The 18,755-nt window shown below is 42.5% G+C and overlaps 1 protein-coding gene across 5 annotated transcripts in view; it reads left to right on the top strand.

Annotated features, from left to right (window-relative positions):
• Positions 1 to 2,754: 2,754 nt before the first annotated feature.
• The window catches only part of klf12b (Kruppel-like factor 12b), a 41,950-nt gene continuing 25,949 nt past the window's right edge, over positions 2,755 to 18,755 (top strand). For 2 of the 5 annotated variants that reach the window (XM_036003830.1, XM_031287581.2), the window contains exon 1: positions 17,374 to 17,514. In XM_036003830.1, the coding sequence (XP_035859723.1) occupies positions 17,388 to 17,514 (127 nt within the window). In that variant the 5' untranslated portion in view covers positions 17,374 to 17,387. The other 3 variants (XM_031287647.2, XM_031287728.2, XM_031287788.2) reach the window with 3 other exon arrangements.

Genomic DNA, 18,755 nt, shown 5'->3' with positions numbered 1-18,755 from the left:
TGATGATGTCTTACAGCTTATTATGCCGCTCCACAAATGATGCCCCCAGACACCCACACCTCCTTTGAACTGCTCCCACCCCAGGGTCACACATTAGCAACCTTTTTTGAGTGGGCGTAGCCTTGGGAGAGGCATCTCTGGTGTTTATGAAGCCCTACTATAGGTGCACCAGGATGACACTGGGAGCTCAGACTCGAGCAACGACCCCCTTCAGACACCTCCCTTCCCATGCCTGATTCCTCCCCCATGTCCCTCAGACCATCTCCCATCATCCTCTCTCATTCTTATTCCTCTTCACACTCTCCTCAAAAAATCTCTGTAGCTTCCTCCTCTTTTTTTCCGTCCACACTCCTCCCTCTTCCACCTCCCTCGAAGCGCCTGTTAGTGCTCCACTCCGCCTGCCTTCCTTCAACACATGCCAGGACTCCTGGGGCACCAGTTACACAGCGAGGATTTCATTTGAAAGAACTCCTCAGGACGTCATTATAAGGATCATCACCGGGCCTTACGGCTGATGTTACATTAATGTTCCATCACACACAGAGCTTTCATAGCGCCTTTTAACTAGCCAGCCCTCTCATCACGCAAATCAGAATTTTTCTCTGAGATTGGTAATGTCATATTAATCTGTAATTGCCATGTATCAATGCACTCAAGACCGTGAGATGAGTAACCATATGTCTGTCTTTTGAAGTGTCCGTGGTTTTATGCAATTGTACAGCATTGTGCAGATTCACTGATTGCTTAAAAACTAAAACAGCATGATGCATTGGCTTTAATTGCAGCAACATGCACATACTTGATATTTTCATGCAGCTTCAGTTGCAAAATAAATAAAATAAAATAAATCCAGTGTGCATTTAGCTGTGTGTGCAGTTCAATGTTGTGCAATTCCAGTTCTGTTTTTTTTTTTTTTAACCCTAGGTTTGGTTGGTTGGTAGGTGGCTGTGCTTATGGGTGTTGTAGTAGGTGTCATGGAAACACGCACAAGGAGGTTCACTGACGATAGAAAGTCTTATTTCACCCGTATTAAATAAAAAAGGGGTGAAACTGATGCAAAACTCAATTATACTGATTGGCTATATTGTTTTTAAAAATGTATTCAAACATATAATCTTTAGGTAATGATATCTAAAATCATCCAACTCCACTTACACAACTATTTATCAAAATGCTTAAAAAAACACATTTAAAGCAATATTTAACCACTCTTCAATAGCTGATTGGTTTTGTAGCCTACAATTATATCCCATTAGAATTTACACCACGGCCAGATCATCCCTCCTTTCCATTATTCTGTCCATCCATTCATTCAACCAATCCTCTTGCCATTGGACACCTAGAGCCCCTCCTATTCAGGCAGCCACAAAATACACTTCTTAATTCACCCGCATACAACCATCCCTCTATCCTGCCTATCTAACCTTATTTATCTCGTCCTGCATCCCTTTCGTGCCATCCTCTCGTCTCCACTCAACCATTTTATCCTCCATTCATTGCAAACACAAGACTTACAGTATCTCAAGTGAAACAGAATGAATATTAAGTGGGCAGCAGTTGGACCAGGCTCACTGAACTACTGAAAATAGTATTTTTTCTCTCTCTGTCTCTCTATCATCTCTGGCTCTCTCAATCATGCTTCTCCAGCTCCACGATAAAGCACAATGTAGAGTAGGTATGGGCCTCTATCAGCCATGCAGATAAGTCCTGCTTCCTTTACCTTAATTAGAGCTCCCAGGGGACTGGCTGTGGGCGCTGAGCAGCATCAGCCTTTCATACCACAGAGATACCTTTCATCAAGCCGGAGAACACCGGGAGGAAAATGACATGGGTATACAGTGGCTCACAACACAGAAGAGATTTTAAAAGCAATCATTATTGGGAAATGTTCCAGCATGTTATTCAAGGCTGGTCATTTAAACAGCAGGCAGAAATGTGGCATTTTATTGTCGGATCAGAAACTAAGATTCAACTGAGAGGAAAGAAATAATAGATAGGCTATTGTTGAAACAAACTTAAACAGGCAAATATCTGGTAAGAATTTAAAGCAACACAGCCCACAATCCACTGCTTCCAAGTTTTGAAAACATGGATTTATTTACTGCTTTTCATAGACTTATATGGAAGTTCATTGGATATCTTCTGGTTTTAGACTGTGGTTTAACAAACAAGCAAATTGAATATCAACTTAAATTGATAGACAACTTGGATGCAATGTTTCTACTATATTGTTACATTTTATAAAGCAAACGGTAAATAAATTAATCAACAATTCTCTTAATTAATCGTTTGATCTATAAAACGTCAGAAAACATTGAAAATGCCCTTTTTTTTAGATCCCAATGTAACGTCAACAACATATATTTTTTTAACCTACCAAGTGTCTTAAATACAAATATGTTCAGTTTACTAATACTAGGCTATGATTCACACTCTTGAAAACTGACTTAAACGATTTGATTATCAAAAATAGTTCCCAACTAGTTTTCTATCTACTAAAGGATTAATCAACCAATTGTTACTTTCTGCTCTAAGTAATTTACGTTATTAGATTTTTTTTAAATTAAAATATTTAAAATAATGTCATTATATTTACAACTATCAAAACATTCTTAAATTCTCAAAAAAAAAAAAAAACTATCACACGACTAAACTTATATAATTCAAACAGTTATAATAATGAACTGTTTCTCCTTTTCCCTACACCTTCCTCTCCGTCCCCTTTAAACGGGGAGGTGCTCCGGTGCTCACCCCCATCCCGGGGCTCTCCGCTGCGCTCCGGGAGGGGTAGAGAGTGAGTTCGGGCTGACTGAGAGCGGACGCGTCGGAAACCTCCCCGGAGGGGCCCCGTGTAATTCGATGCATGCTGTTAAAGCTTAGAGTATATTGTCTTCCCTTTGCTTATGAAGCCTCCACCCACCGGCCCACCCTACATTTAGCGGATCATGTGACTCGGGGTAAGTCATTTGCAAGTACAACAGTTCTCTGTGCGCTCCCATTCATTTCCTGAGAACTGCCTGAGCCGAGCAGCTGAGAGGCAGAAGGGGAGGGAGCTGCTCACTCACATACACTCACTCTCACTCACACACACGCGCATTGTCACAAACACACATACACAAGCACATACACGCAGAGTGAGAGGAGAGAAGAGGAGAGGGAGAGGAGGAGAGGAGACAGAGAGGATTGTAGAAAGGAAAACAGTCTCCACGGCTCTGCAGCTTCTGACAAGGTCTGTGCAATTTTTTGTCCTGTTCCTCTGCTGGCTGCTGCTGTGTGCTTCATTTGTCACGTTGCTGGGCATTGTACTTGTGATCAGTGTGTCTCGTTCAGCTGTCAGTTCCCTGTCAAAGCAGATGACAGCTCAGATCACCTATGGCATTGTGTTTGGTGTCTGTCAGTGGGGGGAAACAAGAGACCATGCATGGTGCTGCTGACTGGACCTGAAACACTTATTGCCAATGTAAATTCATAAGCTGTCATGACAAGAGAAAAAAAGTGATTATACACTGAATGATCATGGGCATGGGCAGCATCCTGACTTTACAATGCCGGCACCAGTTGTGAAATCTCATATGTCTCACTTATTTACTTCTAAAAAAAGTTCAAAAAATATCAGCTGAGCAGTGTAGCAGTGTTGTAGAATACTGACTGAGTGTCTTGGTGGTGAATATGACAGCGTGAAGTGAGACAGCCCCAAACGCACTCTTAGCACTTATCGCTGGAAAAGTTTGCTGCTTGTCAGAGTTTTGTGCATGCCTTAAGATAGTTGTGTGGTGTGTGTGTGTGTGTGTTTGTGTGTGTGAGAGAGAGAGAGAGAGACAGGCTTGTTTGCCTACCGTTGCCCACTGTAGCAGGTTAGAGACAGAGAAACGAGGCTGTTAGCAACGGGTTAAACATTAGGAGGCTCGGGTAGCGGAGGAAGGACACTGGGGGGGAGGTGTGTGTGTGTGTGTGTGTGTGTGTGTGTGTGTGTGTGTGTGTGGGAGTGTTGCAGGGGTGGTGTCTTGGATGTCATCGGCAGCGCTCTCACTTCCAGGGTAATAGTCATTGGTATTGATGGGTGGCTGTCAGAGAGGCAGAGAGCCACCAGGTTGGGTAGAGTGGCCGGGGGCTGGCCCTTGGCTGTTATTTTCAATTACAGGGGACCAGGGCAGAGCTGACAGCAAAGGCATTTGTACATCCAGCAAGGGGGAGGAGGAGGAGTGTGTGTGTGTGTGTGTGTGTGTGTGTGTGTGTGTGTGTGGTGTGGGGGGGTCGGCGAAAGGAGGGGAGGGTGGGAGCAAGAGAGAGAAGGAGGGAGGGAGAAAGGTGGGAGGGGGATGAGACTCTGGCCTCTGCTTCTGGGTTTGATGTGGAAACTGAGCAGTGACCTCTGTGACTTTACCCCTGTGTTGTGGAGAGAGGCCCTGCCTTGCCTTTAACTGTGTAACAGCGGTAGGGTGTGTGTTTGTGTGCGTTTAAGTGGGGGTCTCATCAAAAAAAGGAAAAAAAAAGAAGGGGGGTTGGATCATGTGTGTGTGGATGAGACCCCCTGCAGCTCACGGATGTTCAACAAGTGAGATTAGTTAGCATTTAAACTCTCACTTAAATCCATTTACAAAGGGGCCTTCTCCCTGTGCATGAATAAGCAGGCTAATATTACCAAACAAATGTAGAGAAGACTGCATGAACAGCGAAGAATCATATTGGAGCTCTGAAACAGGTAAGAGAGGTTGCAGGGTATTTCTGCGATATTTATGACGATATAATAAAATGCTGAAGAATACTTTAATGTCAGTCATTGCAACAATGAACCACATGTCTGCAGTGGAGACGTCAGAGTCAAAACTAGATAGTGTAGCCATTAGCGGCGTTTAGTTACATGTATGAACAAATCTTTCACACTGAATCTTCAAATTGAACTGATTTTAATGAATCATCATTGTCACTTAAGGAATCAATGGCTTCAGCAGTGGAGCTCCTCTCAAACTGAAAGCATTAAGTTCAGTTGTGATACGCAGTACGTAAGCATATTGAAAGTCTACGAAAGCCACAGAAACAATCTTTATGTGATAACTTGCCAATAGGTGGCTGCTGAGCTATTAACCTAAAAAATAGTGCTTGTGTTGGCTAGTTTTGTACAAAACTGAACATAAGGTTCAAGGTTCAAGGTTGGGCTTGAACAAGCAACAGACTGTACGTTCCACTGAGCTGAAGTAGTCTAAATCAGCGCTGAATGTTGCACTGCTATGAACGGTGATGCATTTATTTACTGATGTACTGTATTTACACAAAATTCAGTTGAACAATTATGTGATTGGTTAGCTTATAAAAAAGTGAACAAAATAGATAGTCAGGGACTACGTATGATCAATTTGAATCGGCCAAGTGCCTCTAGCTGCCATCTTCTCACAGCATTTTCCGACGAGTTGTTTTAAGCCATCCGTTTCAAATGTTTGGATTAGCATCTTTAGCAAAACAAAACTTCACCAATTTGGCAATTTTCTTTCATTGTCTTGCACTGTATGTCATGTGGAGTACACTTGGTCAATAATTCAAACAAGTCCCTTCAAATTAAAGAACAAAATGAGTTGTTTTTCGATGCCCATCTGACCGGCAAGACAATATCATGACAATCTAACGCTATGGTTAAGATTTGGTACCCTGGAATTCCAGAGTTCTCGCAAGAGCACAATTTGAATTTGCTCAGCGAGTCACTCTGGCATTCAGTAATGATGCTCATTAACTATGCCCTTGTAGCCGTGCTGCACCAATCACATCAGTGTATCTGATATAGGCGGACTAGAGGCGAGCCAAACAGATGACGACAGTTTAATCTACCAGTTAGCTCCGCTGGTAGCTTAGCGTATGGGGCTCTGGATACGTCACCCCGTGTATTGTTGTGATTGGTCGTAGTGTTATCCAATTGCGTGCAGTGAGATTTTCAAATGCATGCTTGGTGCCGCCCCTCGAGTTGGGCCATTTTCATTACTCAGTGCCAGACCCTTAATCTTTCGGATTTGGGTCTGGATTTCCAGGCTAAAGATTTGGTTAGGTTTAGGCACAAAAACGACTTGGATAGAATTAGGAGAAGATCATGGTCTGGGTTAAAATTACTACTTTGTTAAGGTTAGGGGACCTTCAACATCATTATTACCTTAACGGCCTAACTCGAAGCCTTTGTCATTAGAGAGTTCTTGGGTATTTGCTGAGACGACTGATGCTGTTGTTTTTCTTGGGTGGACAGTCTCAATAATTTGGTTATATTTGGATGCGAAAATGTAGTTTGTTGCTCTCTCCACAAATGATTTCTGACTTTCCTAGTACTCAAACAGGTGCTTCAGCTTGAGATGATGAAATAAGTTTGTTGTGTTGTCCTTTTTTGCTGTTAACGTCTATATATAACGTCCTTGCTTGTTAATGCTATGCATACACTTGTTAAAATCCTGGTATTTTTTATAACATAAAAAACTATACGGGTATTATCATGAACAATATGATAAGGTACCTAGTTGTTCTCCTCTACAATAGCATCAAGCTGCTTAACTACCCTCCTGATTCCTTCAATGTCTCAACCCCCCCAAACCAGACACGGTCCAAGGGCTTATGATAGAGATCAGTGCAGGTGGGGGGACTCAATTAAAAAGCCAATCACCAACAGATAGACTCTATCTGTCCATCAACATCGCTCTGCCCAGCGCATTTAATTGCGCGGCAGGATTCCCCCACAAAAGGCATCATCTATCTGCCACAGATCACAACACACAAATTGGGCGCAAGTTGACAAATTGAATCCTTCAAGAAGAAGTGCCATGCTCCAGTATGTGCAATCTAACAACATGTACACTCACTGTGTTATTCAGGGAGAAGTGAAATTCCCTGTATTACCCATAATCAGCTGGGTTAACTGCTGGCATATTGACTTACTGCTGTATCATTGATCCAGGTGGGTGTTATGGAGTGAATGGTAATTGATTGCAGATAGACTGCAGTGCACAGTGCACTATCTGGCTGGATTCATTTGGGTCTGACTGTAAGCCAAAGCCAAAGAGGAGTGAGACAAATTATAGAGGTTGGCTGGGCTCAAGGTGCATTGTGGTATATCCTGTGGCCCCTGGTCAAAGAGGTGGTGTTGCGTCAAACCCAGATATTTAGCCACATATCATATGCAAAGACCCTGAAAGACATACACAATGACACCCACACACCACATGCTCTTACAATAGACCAGCATGTCAAGGGCATGAGTATACAGTGTGTGAGACAGACAGCACCCAAAGAGACGGGTGACATTGTATGTTGATAGATGTACCTGCCCAAAAATCAACAGGACAAAAAGGTCATAGATCAAGAGGGTTAAACATCCAAAATGTTTGCAGTTATTTTGCTGTTGTTTCATTCTGAATAGCGAGACATGCGTTAGTAGTTACATCAAACTGCCTGCATGTGAAATAAGACAAATATTAATAGGTGATGGCTGTGAGCTGAACTCCCTGAGCTGTTATTTCACCATGTCAGAAGATGACAAAATGTTCTCTCCCTTTGCGATTTCTCTTGTGGATTCAACCTTTGACCCCAGTGTCCAGCCCACGTTTGTTTACCAAAATTGAGTTAAGGGTGTACATGGAGTGCTAGAGCATGTGTGTTTTGTGACACAGAGAGAGAGAGAGAGAGAGAGAGAGAGAGAGAGAGAGAGAGAGAGAGAGAGAGAGAGAGAGAGAGAGAGAACGGAAAGTATTGTGCAACAGCCAGTGACTCCTTGATAGTCTACATAATGATCACAGACAGAAAGGACTACAATATAAAATGGGTGATTAGAGCTTGTCAAACATCACTGTGAGTATTTTGAATTTTTGCTGCATTGCTCTGTTGAAGTCTTATAAGGAGCCTATTATTGTTTGAACCCTCTCTCGAGCAACCTAGCTTATCTTTAAAATTGCTAACAAACCAACTTAAGGGAGGCAGAATTTAAGATGATGTTGCCTGACCAGCACACTGATCCAAGTTTTTTTTTCTGTATTGACACCATCTACAGAGTAGCATACTCAGTGCTTACTGGAAGTGATTCATTTAGCAGAGCTTTCCCCAGACTCTGATTTTAAGGTTGCTTGATATGTTTCCATGGCTAGGATGGAAAGGTATGTCAATGGAAGGCCTGTCTATCTGTGGAGATGTTTCCCCTGTCAACCAAGTGTGTATTTTACTTTAGCCATATATGGTTGGTGAACAAGGGGAAGAAGAAAAGGAAGAAAGCCAAGAAAGGAGGACAGGAGAGCATTCAATGTCAGCATTTTCTGAGTGTTTTGGACCCTTTTTAAGCTGGTTTTACATAAAGAGTTTCCCTTTACAGCATCTTTCGGGAGCTGCATCTCTCCAGCATCAGTGCCGATGGTTTCAGCAGACCTGTGTGAGGATGCTGCAGGGATTGTACTGTAGGTCAACTGTTAGGAGAGGAAATTATGCAAACAACATGTGGAATCCATTTGGGGTGCCTGTGGCATTCCACAGTCTCTTTGGCTAGAACTAAACCGAATGCAGGTTCAAGCTATAGAACGTAACTTCTCTCAATTAGCTGCTTTAACCAGGTATCAGCATGGCACAGCATCAGTTGAAAAAGAGAGGAAAAATGATCAAAGTGAAGTCGTGAGTAGATGAGTAATAGAGGTAAACACAGCTGCTGGCTTTTTTGAGTGGTGTTGGAGAGCTGGAATGGGTCAAACCAAGGGGAAAAACTCGGTGAGCGAAAATAACTGTGCGCACATTTGATGTAGTGAGTGTCAGTGTGTTGGAATGTTTTGGTTGGTCCGTTAGTGTCTGTTTCCATTTGGCGTGTGTTACAGTGGATTTTGGTTGTGTCAGCACAAAGTGAGGTTAGATAGGGTAGGCACGTCATGATGCTGCATCAAAAGGACTCTGAAAGACTATTCAAGTGAAATGCACGTGATTGTGTGTATGCCTGCATGCATAGCTTTGTTTGTATCACAAGAGATAGCAAGTGGGAAAAAAAGGCACAGGGAGAAAAGCAAAAAAGTGTGTTAAAGTGCTTGTGACTTGTTTAAAGTAGATAGTGTAGATGAGTCAGTGGTATTAGTGCCTCTGCATGCTTGCATTGTACAGTTATTGTAAAACATCTAGGTCGATCTTTGAGAGTGCATGTGAGTGCACATGTGCTGTGATGCATTCAGTAGACAAGCTATTGTGAGTAGTACGTACACAGTGCATATGTTGGGGGAAGGGGGATCGCTCACACACACATTCAGACATACATGTTGTAACACAAGCACACATGCACTATCAGAGCCTAAGGGGATAAAAGGCAGTAGCCTACTCAAAGAATCCCCCATTAGGGCAGTAGTGTACTGGCATCTCTTGGGGATGGGGAGGAAAAGAAAGAGAGTATGTGGGTGGTTAGTGGTGGTAGTGATGGTGGGAAGGATGCAGGTTATTGTGAGGATTCTAATCTAATGTATCCCACCTCTCCCTGTTAGGGCAAGAGATGAGAGCAGGGTTTCACTCTGACCCTTGGCTCCAGTACATAGAAAGCAGTTATAACCTTTGCATGAGAGGAGCAATGACTGGGTGTCCTGATTCACTTGCTTACACCTTTACAATACGTTCTCATGTGGTTTTATTTTTAACACAGTCTGTCTACAAAATGTTGTAGTGGTTTCCTTACACTGTAGCTATTAAAGCGTTCACAAGAACGTATTCACCGGTTTTCAAGCGTTTTATTTACTGTGAATTCTGTATAGGACTGTACCCACGATGTGCCTCTTGTCAGTTAGAGATGATTATCAAGCCCTGCAGTGTGGTCACCTCAACCTAGGACCTGTGCACTGAGAGTAAATAAGAGACAGAACGGAGTCACTGAGTGCATTTTTTATTGATTCACTGGAGCTAACCTCTTTCTATCTATCTTCCGTTCTCCCATGCACACATACAGTTCAGCCCTACAGTGTGTAAACTTTACTATTAACATGCAAAGAAAAAAAAAACAGCTGGCGCCAATTACTAACACACGTTTATCCTGGTTTGCTCGGCTTCACCTCCCCCTCCTTTGGTACAAGTGAGGTTTTTGTGTCAGAGGCTATTTTAGATGCACAGCCACTGACCCTACTGCATTTACTGAGGTGTGTGTGTGTGTGTGTGTGTGTGTGTGTGTGTGTGTGTGTGTGTGTGTGTGTGTGTGTTTCTGTGAAGGGTGTTCTAGAGAGGTCACCCGATTATATTGAAGCAAGAAGACCTCATAGGGTATTAGCTCTTTAAGAGCTGTTTTGTGGCATCTATTTGTGGTTTCTTTAGTGCCAAACTAAATCCAGCCCTCACACAGAATATTTAACTTATTCTTTCTCATGATTACATCAAAATGATCTTCAATTGAACATAAACTGTCTAGAATGGTGTCACAAATTGCTTTGACTTCTAAGTCGAAGCTCACTTGAGTAATGCCACCTCACTTTAGAGCTGTCACAGTCACAGCTTGTTTAGCTGTTTCTCTGCTGCATTTGAGGTACATGATGCAAGAGGATGTCAGACTCTTCTGTTTACCTCTCTCTAAGGCACTGTGGAGGAGTGTGTGTGTATTTGTGCGTGTTAGCGTGTGTGCACACTGTAGGTGTGTGTGGGTGTCTGTTTGTGTTGAATGGGCATCTATATTCTTCTTTCATGAGCAGAGCTGCAATATTGAGAGACTGAGTTGCATGTGTGTGTGTGTGTGTGTGTGTGTGTGTGTGTGTCTTAATCTAAGATAAATATGGTTCATTGTGGTTGCAGGCTGAGGTCACAAGGTGTGTGTGTCTGTGTGTGTCTGTCTCTGTGTGTGTGTGTGTGTGTGTGTGTGTGTGTGTGTGGTAGCCAGATTGTAGAACAGAGCAGGGACTCAGGAAGTCAGCTTTATGAGAAGTGCGTTTGACACACAGACGGAGACACAGACAAACCAGACAGCGACAAGTCTTCTTTTCCTCTCGGAATAAGTAGCTTCTTTATTTCACACAGTTTCACAAGACCTGAAATGGGGTGGAAGAGGTGGTATTGGCGGAGGTGGGGAGCTTTCACAAAGAAAAACAGACAACAAATTCACAAAATATTTTCTCTTTTGACCTATAACAAAACTGATATTTAAGACAGGAATAAAGAAATTGTTGAGTTATTTATCCTAACATGTGTTTGGGCTGCTTTAGTGTTTGACAGGCTGGCTGCAACGCATTCTCATGAACGAGTCCGTATGATATCGTACGAAAATGTATGCCCACCAAAACATATGATATCCTACGAAATTAGGATTAGGGATGCACCGATCCAACTTTTTCAGTCCCAATACCGATGTCGATACCTGATACCGATCCGATACCGTTGTTGAATTAATAATAAACTGTATACCTTCCACCTTCCACCTTTCTTCCACCATGTGGAAGAGACTAAAGGCACCAGACTTTCCTAACTAAACATTAGTTTCCTAACTAAGACAAAATAACATAGATTTAATGTATTGAATTCTTATTTATTTGTTATTTAAAAAACAATTGTGCATTCAAATTGAAAATATAATGTAATCAAACTTCTTAAAATAACCATGAGTGAGAAGGGTACGCAGTTAACAGGGGTCCCGCTGCTGCGACGGAGGAAAAACAAAAAAAACCTGGATCGGCCCCTAGATCTGTTAATTTTTCCGATCCCCGATCCAGCTATTTTGTCAATATCGGGGCCGATATCCGATCTTAATATCGGATCGGTGCACCCCTAATTAGGAGACCGCCGGCTGGTCACGTGACGCCAGGTGGTCCGTGACGCCGGCTGGCTACGAGCTCCATGACGCCGAGCGGCAGTTGCTAGTTGTTTAAGCTGCTACAGAGCTTCGTGACGCCGACCTCCATTGTATCAGCGGTAGTTGGTGGTTCAGTTACCCGAAAATAGGTAACTTTGAGCTAGGTACAAAGCACCGCGAGCTGCCGGACATTTTGGCGGACATTACAGTAAAAATTACTCCACAAAATATGAGTGTTTTGCCGTGACGAAAATTGAGATTAGGCATCAAAACGACCAGTTAACATTATGAAAAAGATCGTGGTTTAGATTAAAACACTCCTAAGGAACACGCATTTCCCGGGTGAAAGGCTTTACTTTTCCCTGGGAAGCGAACTCCACTCTTTGGCTTGAAAGTCCTGTATGTTAACGCCCACCCATCCACCCCAAACACCTTCCTATGCGGCCAGCCGCGTTATTATACAGCGGCCGTCAATGCAGTGAAACAGCAAAACAAAATGTGGAATGCTTACGAATTACAGTGCTTAGCTTTTCGTAGCTTTTTGAACAAATGGTTCATGAAAACAGGCTGTTGACAGTGACAGGTATGATTTTTAGTATGTTTAGCTGCATTTCTGCCCACTGTTTGATCACCTTTTTATTTAAAAAAAAAAGCATACTGACATAGTTGTGGATCTGTATGTAGTGCCCACTCAACAAAATGTTCCCAAAAATTATTTTCATGTGTATGTTTGTGTGCTAGTGAAGGCAGTGGACTTGAGCTCCATCCGGCGGCCTCATCCCCCTCATCCCGACAGGATTACTGACACAGGATCCCCCTGGCAGAAATAGCAAGGACCCAAGGGCAATCCACCAGAATATGGGAACTTCCGTGGGCCTTGCTTGTGTGTGTGTGTGTGTGTGTGTGTGTGTGTGTGTGTGTGTGTGTGTGTGTGTGTGTGTGTATTTACATGGGTATCAACTATCTATAAATGGAGCTTGTTTCCTCCCAGGTGCTGAGGCAAGTACATGAGTTCACAGCTCTTTATCATACACACACGCTCACAAAATGTACATTATATCAGACTGTATACTGTAAATGAAGGAACATTTTTGTATGAGATGTGTACAGGAACTTACATAATGAGGTCATTGTGCAGGGCTAACAAATTTGGCGCGCCACGTTGTTGCTGAGTCCATTTCCACATACTGTATCAAACCCCCTGGACCCAAGCTTATTTAACCTTACATGGCATCCATTCTGCATTGCACACAATTCAATAACTTGCTGTCTACTATAAAAAAGATTATTTAAACTATAAAGGCAAAGGTCGTTAATCTGTGGAAAGTTCCAGTTGTGCCTGTTTTTTCTAAAGTAGGTCAAATGTGTGCATTTTTTTTTTTTAGGTTTTTGTCAAAGCTGGGTTTCACCACAATGGAGCTTGATTTGTATTCTGACGTATGGATCAATCAGATCAATACTCACCCTTTTCCATCTCCATTCAGCCTGTGCAAATGGTTTTAGTGTCCATCTTTTGGTCTGTCTCAGTCTATTCTCCTTTGTGTCTTTGGGTTTATAAATTCTTATTTTTTCATGTACATGACATTTTTGACAAGCATTTTGTCGATAACATTCTCCCTCCTTAAGAGTGGACATCAAGGCATATCCATAAGTCTTGTTGCATGGCGACGGGCTCTTGAAAAAAATGATCCTCTATTATGTGTTTATCATGCCGCAGACTTTTGTGATGTCAAGAAACGGAACCATTAGATGGTTTTTGAATTTCAGGCTGCACGTATGAGTGCAGTAGGGAGCCTAGTCATTCATGTACACTACATCAAATTCAACAACAAGTGAAGCCCGGATAGCATTCAGAGAGATAGAGGATGACATTCAGTTTAAATTGATGGGACCTGATAAGCTCCCCAAGTTTGGAGAAGAAGTGTATTCTGTCTAATAATAACTGTTTTCATGAAAAGAAAATCTGGTTTCCCTCTGTGGAGCTGATTTATTCCCAGAGTAAAAGGGCAGGGTGTTTTGAGGTAAAGTGCATCAGTTGAGTGCATCTCTAAGGGGGTTTTAACCCTAAAGGGAACATTTTTTTCAAAAGGTAGTGCGTATAAACTGTGGTTTGATGCCATTGTGCTTGTCGGGGGTTAAAGAAGTCCACGCTTCTATGAGCAGCGAGGTAGCAGCACTCTGCTCTCTTGAGCCCCGTTCAAAAATGTCCCAGAAGCATCCAAAAGACTTTGCTTGCTGCTCCTGCCAAGGAAAATACGGCTTATGAAATGGAAATTCTGAGACCATTCACAGAGTGCCAGGAATGATTAGAAAAAAAAGACTATGTCCATCTCAGTACATCCAGGAGTGAAGTCTGAGTGGGAACACACATCGCCACCTTTCTCACACACACACACACACACACACACACCATAACAAACAGCATCCTCACTGTATACCTTGTATGTGCTGTTTGGGGTTAGAAAGTCTTTAAAGGGAAACTCCACCAATTTTATACATAAAGGTCAGTTAAGTCATCATGGGGAGCACTACTCAGCCTGTAAAAGAAGTGGTTATGTGTCTTCTGTGGCTCTGGAGGGAGTTTTGTCAGGTCTGACAAAATAAGCCCTGATGATGTCATCAAAGGCTGGAGACAAATTTATAAAGTTGTTATAATGTCTTTGTTACAAATGTGAGACATCAATTGGATGTGGATATTTACCTGGCAGGGAGGGTCTAATGAAAAAAAGTAAAAAAAGTATTGGTTGCATTATGGTAAATGTAGGATCCGATGTGTTTTTAAAGTTTGATCCATTAGGACTAAAAGTCAGGATATCTCTGCCTCTGCTGAGACTATCTGCCTCTTGTGAGTGTACAACTCTATGTAAGTGCAATACTAAATTGCTGGTATAAGTATTTAGAACAGGGGTCTTCAATGTTTTTAGGCCAAGGACCCCTCAGCTGAAAGTGAGACAGAGCAGGGACCCCTTACTATATATAATGTATACAATCTGCATATTAAACTGGGCCTACAATAACGTGTAGGGCTGTCAAGGGCCTTTAGATATACTTTTTTTTATAGTGCATACAATACTAAGGTAAGGTGTTAAAATAATAATTGTTGACATATTCATATATGTATACATCATGTTTCAGTCAAGTCAGTCATTTTTGAGTTTTCTAATTGCTCCTCTTAAAGAGTAACTCCACATTAGATCTTGTGTGGAGGAAAAGCATTGCAGACCTCTGCCTTACAAAGGCAGACAACAACTACAAACTGTGAAATTTAGAAGAACAGGTTTGAAGTTTGAAGGCTACTAGGCCAAAGTGTGTAGTAATGATAATAATAATGATGATGATGATGATGATGATGATGATGATGAAGGTGATTATTACCCCCCAAAGTTAATCTAAGCTAGCTTTTAGCTTTCCACCCACATTTAGCCAGTGCCTTATTAAGGCCTTTATGGTATAAAAACTAAATTAGAAACATGTTGGATCATCAAAATAGTTTTTTTTACAGGAAACAGGTTGGCAAATTAGCTTTTGCTAAGCTAGCAGTTTGTTTTTACCTCTGTTTACTATTTTAAATGCAGTTTTTTTTAAATCACACAATTTTAAGGCATATTAGTTTCTACATAGTGAAAAAGATTTCAAAAAGTCAGATTGTAGTTTTGACAAATATGTAGTTTATGGGTTTGGGCTTTGTAGTTCAGGACTGACCTCAACCTTGGGTTGAAGGTTCAAGTGTTTTTTTTTTTTTAATCTTTGACCACTCAAACTGCCGTTCTTTGCCTGGGTGCAGTTACTCTTTAAGCAGTAACTCTGCAGGGAACTATTTGAATGAGCTCTCACATCCAGAATGAGGCCAACAAGATGAGGTCATGAGCAGACACAGCTTAACATGAAGCAGACTGAGGTTGAGATCGAAAATCAGCTGTGATTCAGCTGTGGCTCTATTCTGTCTAAACTGCTAGCAAACAAGATAAATATTCTCTTAAACATATATTAGACTTTTATTTCCCGGAGTCTGCAAAGTGTCATTCAGCAAATCCTATTTTTCAGACAAGTATGTTGTGAATGTAGACAGCTTTCGCTACTTTTCTAAAAGTTGCAGTACTGAGTGACTCAAAAGAGAGGAAGTGGAGGAGTGTGCTGGTGAGCTAGCAGTTGTAGGCTGGTTATCAGGCCAATGTGTCACATTGGGGTGTCCAGGGGCAAAGAAGAGGGAAGTGAGCCGCGGCAAAGAGGCCAGCGGCACACAACACTGGCAGAACACAGGAAATGCTCATCTCACATCAACTAACAGCTCTGTCCTTTTTTGTGCATTTGCACTAATCCCACTAGTTATCGTATGTTCCTGATTTGCAACATTTTGAAATGTTTTTTTTACTTGCTGTTTCCTTCTCTTTCTTTCCCTTTTTCTTTCTTTCTTCTCTTTGGTAGAGGACCGGGTGGGAGGGGGTCTGTTGGCATTCTTGCACCGTGTGCTTTGCGCTCGACCGGGCCTTGGCTCGGGTCCATATCCCCTCTCTACCCTCTCTCTCTTCTCTGACTCCCGCCCCTCCTCCTCCCCACTAAACACCCTTCCCCCCCTCCTCAACCTCTTCAACTCCCCTTGGTTGCTTCCCTAACCACTGCTCCTGCCAGCAACTCTGTGCTCTTCAACGAGCCCCCACCCTCACTCACTTCTCTTGCTATCACCTTCCTTAACACTTCCTCATATATCTCTCGTAATTCAGTGCCCCCTTCCCTTCCCTTACCCATTTCCATCTCTCTCCCATCCCAGCTCGTGGCAGCAGGTCCAGCCTCTGTGACACAGATGCACCCAGTTGCTCTGGGCGCTCAACATAGGAACAAAGCACTGGCGGAGCCCGTCTGTTTCAGTGTGTTTCAGGGTGTGTGATGTTTGTGTGTTAGTGTGTGCACATCAGAGAGAGAGAGAGAGAGAGAGAGAGAGAGAGAGAGAGAGAGAGAGAGAGAGAGAGAGAGAGAGAGAGAGAGAGAGAGAGAGAGAGAGAGCGAGAGAGAGAGAGAGAACACAGCCAGATACTACATCTTGTTTCATGAGTTTTTTTCACTTTAACAAAAAATGTCTTTCATTGCGGTGTGAGCAAAACACAATGTTAAGCAGGATTTGTCTTCAAACTCACATGTACTGAGAGAACATGAACTCTCAGCATAGGTAAGGTAAAGTTAAACCTGCACTGGCTGATTGGTTTTGTAGGCTTGTTAGATTTTCGGTTCCCTTTTGAAATATTGACATCTGCACATGTATTGGCATGGATGATGTCACTAGTGTGTGAGGTCTGAGAATGTCAGAGATTTTCTAGAGAAGGTTGTCACCTCTAATTGATCCAGCTAGTCTGTTCAGGGTTGGTTCGCCTGGGCTTTATCCTTCCACTCCAGCTAGTTTCTATCGCCTCCATCAGCACAGAGTTGATAGCCATCAGGGAACTTGGAGATAGTGGACCTGAGGTCATAGATGCGGCTATTTGGTGGGAGTTTCAGTTTATATTTCGAAATGCATTAGCAGACGCACAAACAGAAAAGCGAAGAGAGCAGCAGACACTGAAATATGTATATTTCAATAATTTTGCTGCTAGGACTGGTCTCAATCTTCACCTGCTACCTTTTTTTTTTCATTCTAGGGATTTTGGTGGGGATGGGAGGGCGGGGCGGGTATGAGAGAGAAATGAGATGCCTCAACACTCCACTGCTCTCCTCTCTCCATCCAACTCCCCCACACACCTGGGATGGCCATTTCATTTCAGAGTGCAGCAAATGGAAAGGTGATCTTAATCTACCCTGTTTCCCTCTAACCCCCCCTCCCTCTCTCCATCTCCCACACACAGCGCCTCATACCGCTGATGGACAGCACACTGCTGGTTGCCTAAGCCTGCCGCCAGCAGACCACATTTAGTGTTAGAGAATACTGGATACATATTGGTTTATTACCTTGAACACATTCTCTTAATTTCAAACTCAATCTTTGTTCATTTTGTTATCATTTTGGTTTGTGATCCTGAAGTACTAACTGGCAGACATATTCCTTTTACTAGAAGCAAAAGCAGTTGACAGTTTACATCGGTCAAAGTGTTTTGACATAACCTCTTCAATACACAGTGCCCCCCTGTTAGCTGATCATTACTCAGTGTTAGGTCTCTCTCACTGCTGTTAGCTCTTTGGCCATTACAGTCACAAGCAGAGGTATGTAATGGCCATTGATTTCCTATGAATAGCCTGCTGCAGGCCAGTTCATTAGGAAGGTCATCACAAACCACTGGATTAACTGGACTGTAGGAACACTGGGAAATGTTGATTTCAAGAAATGTGTAATTCTGACATGCTGTGCAAAATTGAAAGGTGTTTTTATTTTTCCCGTTACAGGAGTAAACGCATTTATCATAGAGAATATTAATATAATATAATTTGAATGAGGTAAACTTTTTTGAGGCTCAAAAATGAACCTTTTAAAAAAGTGAAATTTACCCCATGAGAAAATCAAGATTTTATCTGAAGCACCTTCTTCTGAAAAATATATATCCTTTCAGAGAAGCAGAAAATGCCTCTGCCAGAATGATGGTCAGCTTGAGGAAAACATGCCTCACTTTCTGCCTCCTCTCTCTTCTTCTCCTCAACACATGGCTTGAGGCTGGACTGAGGCTGCAGCTCCACCCGCCCAGCTGTTACTATGGTAACGCTATCTGGGCCTACCAAGACCTGAAGCCGAAGGACATCCTGGACAACAATACAAAAGCAGCACAGCCAGGGTACCTGAGGGACTTAGACCTGAGAGGCGAGATCTGGGGGGTTGCAGATTGAGAGAGTAAATCCCTCTTTCTCTACCTCCCTCACACACAAACACAGTCAGGATTAGCCTTTTGCCTGAAAATCTAAGAGGTAGTGGAACAGTAATTTGCTTTAAATGATTTTTCAGTTGCAAATTCGTTGCAAAATCTGTAAGATGAAATGTTTTTGATAACTGTCTTGAGAGGATTTTCTGGTGAGTAAAAAAATCTTGATTATTGGA

The sequence above is a fragment of the Sander lucioperca genome, chromosome 8, assembly GCF_008315115.2.
Source record: "Sander lucioperca isolate FBNREF2018 chromosome 8, SLUC_FBN_1.2, whole genome shotgun sequence".
NCBI lineage: Eukaryota > Metazoa > Chordata > Actinopteri > Perciformes > Percidae > Sander > Sander lucioperca.
The sequence above is the reverse complement of the archived record's forward strand: the minus strand, read 5'-3'. Positions and strand labels throughout refer to the sequence as shown.